The 4,039-nt window shown below is 50.0% G+C and overlaps 1 protein-coding gene across 1 annotated transcript in view; it reads right to left on the bottom strand.

Moving 5' to 3' along the window:
• The window catches only part of EMH_0038770 (uncharacterized protein), a gene marked incomplete at both ends in the record, with an annotated part of 6,658 nt that overhangs the window by 336 nt on the left and 2,283 nt on the right, over positions 1-4,039 (bottom strand). Inside the window, 9 exons of the mRNA XM_013495328.1 lie at positions 6-80; positions 350-412; positions 555-610; positions 886-946; positions 1,294-1,378; positions 1,810-1,949; positions 2,350-2,505; positions 3,337-3,503; positions 3,732-3,907. Of these exons, the coding sequence (XP_013350782.1) occupies positions 6-80; positions 350-412; positions 555-610; positions 886-946; positions 1,294-1,378; positions 1,810-1,949; positions 2,350-2,505; positions 3,337-3,503; positions 3,732-3,907 (979 nt within the window). The remainder of the gene's footprint in view (positions 1-5; positions 81-349; positions 413-554; positions 611-885; positions 947-1,293; positions 1,379-1,809; positions 1,950-2,349; positions 2,506-3,336; positions 3,504-3,731; positions 3,908-4,039) is intronic.

Below are 4,039 nucleotides of genomic sequence, written 5' to 3'. Positions count from 1 at the left end.
CGTACATGAACGAGTTCCGCTCCAAGGGCTGAATGTATTCTGTGGATGGCAGAGCCCAGGCACTTAACTAAAGACCAATTCTGCACACAGCAACACACACACCTGCTGCTGCTGCTGCTGCTGCTGCTGCTGCTGCTGTTGGTGTTGTTGTTGTTGCTGCTGCTAAGGAGGTTGCGCGGAGAAGCAGCAGCAGCAACGGCAACAGCAGCAGCAGCAACAATGATATAGAACGAAACCCAGGAAGCAACAGCAGCAAAACAAATGGCAGCAGCAGCAGTAGCAGTCGACGCTGTAGAAAACAGCAGCAGCAGCAGCAGCAGCAGCAGCAGCAGCAGCAGCAGCTTCTCACCAGATCGATGATGACGAGATCATCAGGATCCTTCGGGAGGCCAGCAGCACAGGCGCGACGGATCTGAGCAGCAGCAGCAGCAACAGCAGCAGCAGCAAGAAGCAACTGCTGCAGCACCAGCTGCAGCACTAGAATCCACAGCAGCAGCAGCAGCAGCAGCAGTAGCAGCAGCAGCAGCAGCAGCAGCAGCAGGTGCTAGCCTCACATATCTCCCCACAATAGACTCGAGCTCAGCCACAGCCTCCGGCCCCTGGGCCCTCTCTGCAGCAAAAAAATACAGGGGGAGGAGACGCAGCAATCAAGACACAACCAGCAGCAGCAGCAGCAGCAGCAGCAACAGCAGCAGCAGCACAGCAACAGCAGCAACCGCAGAAGCAGCGACTGTAGGAGCACTTGCAGCATCCCCATCCGCAGCAGCAGCAGCAGCAGCAGGAACAGCAGATGCAGCTCGTGTAGCTCTGGCGGGGTGTAAAAAGGGTTTAGTTTTTAGGGTTTAGGGTTTAGGGTTTAGGGTTTAGCGGCACCCGGCATCTGACGCAGCGTGGCTTCCAGCTGCTCCAGGTGCAGCAGCTGCTGCTGCTCCAGCATACACCGCAGCTGAGGAGACAAACAAACAACCAATCAACAAAATAAATGCAGCAGCAGCAGCAGCAGCAGCAGCGGCAGCAACAGCAGCAAGAACAGCAACAAAAACAGCAACAGGAACAGCAGCAACAGCAGCAGCAGCAGCAGCAACTGATTGGTGCATCAGACAGCGCCTTCGGCTGTACAAACTCCCTACAACTCCTGCAGCAGCAGCAGCAGCAGCATTTGCTGCTGCTGCTGCTGCTGCCCCAGCTGTTGCTGCTGCTGCTGCTGCTGCTGCCCCAGCTGTTGCTGCTGCTGCTGCTGTTGCCCCAGCTGTTGCTGCTGCTGCTGCTGCTGCTGCTGCTGCTGCTGCTTACTCTGGGTCTAAAGGCCCTCCATCCCCTGGGGTCTATGAGTGCCTCATCTTCTTCTTCTTCTTCGCCTGACTCTCCCTCCTCAGAGCTGCAGCAGACACGCAGCAGCAAAGGTTTTTTATCGTGACAGCAGCAGCAGCAGCAGCAGCAGCAGCTGCTGCTGCTGCTGCTGCTGGTGGTGGTGGTGCAAGAAACGCAGCAACTGCAGCAGCAACAGCTGATGCAGCAGAAACAATAATATGCTACTGGGCTAAACAACGCTATCTATCTATGTTGCTGTTGCTGCTGCTGCTGCTGTCTCCTTTCTGCTGAGCCTGTCCCCTTCATATATATATATATATATATATATATATGCATATTTATTTAGTTATATATTTATAGAATAATTCATTTATATTTATATTTATGTATTTATTTATACCTATATACTAATTTATATATATATATATATTTATATATATACATATATATATATATATATATATATTTATTTATTTATTTATTTATTATATCTTTTACTCTGAAGTGTTGGTGGTGATGGTCTCCTTGCGGCAGACAAAAGCAGCAAGGGGCGGTGTCTTATCGTTTGCTGCTTCTTCTTCGCTGCTGCTGCTGCTGCTGTCTCCTTCTGTCTCCAAGCTCACACCCAGGTCACTCAGCTGCATGCAACACACACAACAAAGGAAAGCCAACTGCTGCTGCTGCTTGTGGTGCTGCTGCTAGTGGTGCTGCTGCTGCTAGTGGTGCTGCTGCTGCTAGTGCTGCTGCTGCTAGTGCTGCTGTTGCTGCTAGTGCTGCTGCTGCTGCTAGTGCTGCTGCTGCTGCTAGTGCTGCTGCTGCTGCTAGTGCTGCTGCTGCTGCTAATGCTGCTGCTGCTGCTAGTGCTGCTGCTGCTGCTAGTGCTGCTGTTGCTACTGCTGCTGCTGCTGCTGAGGCTGCTGCTGCTGCAGCTATGGAGCCCCCCAGCTAAGCAAACACATCTACACAAACGCGTATATGAATATAAAACAAAAAAAAACAAAATAAATAAAAATAAAAAATAAATAAATATAAAATTACCTCAGCATCATCTATAAAGGCATCGTCTTTGTCGTAGTAGTCTCCTTTGTCTCCTCCGCCGCTCCTTAATATATCTCTGGGGTTCGCTAGCAGCCGCTGGCACTCTAGGCGCCGCTCTATGTCATGCAGCAGCATATCGAGACGGCTGGGGCGCCACTGCAAGGAGACAAAGGAGACAGAGAGAAGGAGACAGANCAGCAGCATATCGAGACGGCTGGGGCGCCACTGCAAGGAGACAAAGGAGACAGAGAGAAGGAGACAGAAGGAGACAGAAGAGAGAAAGGAGACAGATGAGGAGAGAAAGGAGACATATGAGGAGAGAAAGGAGACAGAGAGAAGGAGACAGAAGAGAGAAAGGAGACAGATGATGAGAGAAAGGAGACAGAAGAGAGAAAGGAGACAGAAGAGAGAAGGAGGCAGAAGAGAGAAAGGAGACAGATGAGGAGAGAAAGGAGACAGAAGAGAGAAAGGAGACAGAAGAGAGAAAGAAGACAGAGATAAAGAGACAGAGGAGAAAGAAACAGAAAAAAAGGAGACAGAAAAAAGGAGACAAAAAAAGGAGACAGAAAATGGAGACAGAAAAAGGAGACAGTAAAAAGGAGACAGAAAAAAGGAGACAAAAAAAGGAGACAAAAAAGGAGACAGAAAAAAGGAGACAGATGAAGGGGAAGGAGACACACAATGGGGTGCAGCAACACGTCAAGGCGACTATAAACAGGGACAAAACAAAAACAAAAAATACAAATTAAAATATATTAAAATAAATTAAAATAAATAAAAATAAATAAAAATAAATAAATAAAAGCAAATATAACAGCAGCAGCAAACAGCAGCAGCAAGCAGCAGCAACCAGCAGCAGCAGCAACCAGCAGCAGCAGCAACCAGCAGCAGCAGCAAACAGCAGCAGCAGTAAACAGCAGCAGCAGCAAACAGCAGCAGCAGCAAACAGCAGCAGCAGCAAACAGCAGCAGCAGCAGAGCGACTCACCAACCCCCCAGCAGCAAGACTGTCGCAGCTGCTGTCTCCGGTTGTCTCCGCAGCTCGGGGCCCTCCACTGTCTCCTTCTAGTCCTGGTCGTTGCTGCTGCTGCTGCTGCTGCTGCTGTTGCTGCTGCTGGTGCTTCTGGCTGCTTCCGCCTTCTACACTGCGTCGTTCTGAACCCCACAAACCCTAAACCCTAAACCCTAAACCCTAAACCCTAAACCCTAAAACCCTAAACCCTAAACCCTAAACCCTGTGTTGTTGAGGGTTTGTGGTTTCACCACAACCCCGCAGACATTTTTATATCAATTAAATTAGGGTTTAGGGTTTGCACGTAGCTGGACGAGGGTTTAGGGTTTAATATATGGCTAAGGGTTTAGGGTTTAGGGTTTAGGGTTTACCTGCAGCAGCTTCCTCCTGCAGCAGCGCGAGCTGTCTCTCCTGCTGCCGCGTGAGGGGCCTAGAAGAGTCAAAGAACTCCAGCTGCAGCAGCAGCGCCGGGGGTCTCCTCTCTTTTATGTTTTCTTCTCCGTACACTGCAGCAGCAGCAGCAGCAAAGTCCACCAATACAGGCAACCTGCAGCAGCAGCAGCAGCAGCAGCAGCAGCAGCAGCAGCAGCGGCAGAAACGGCAGCAAATGGGAATGCATAGAATTAAATAAAGAGAAAGATATGAAGGATGCAATTGCTGCTGCTGTTTGCTGCTGCTG

The sequence above is a fragment of the Eimeria mitis genome, genomic scaffold, assembly GCF_000499745.2.
Source record: "Eimeria mitis Houghton genomic scaffold, Emh_scaff1522, whole genome shotgun sequence".
In the NCBI taxonomy this organism is placed as follows: domain Eukaryota; phylum Apicomplexa; class Conoidasida; order Eucoccidiorida; family Eimeriidae; genus Eimeria; species Eimeria mitis.
Note: the sequence above shows the minus strand (reverse complement) of the source record. Positions and strands in the feature narration are given on the sequence as shown.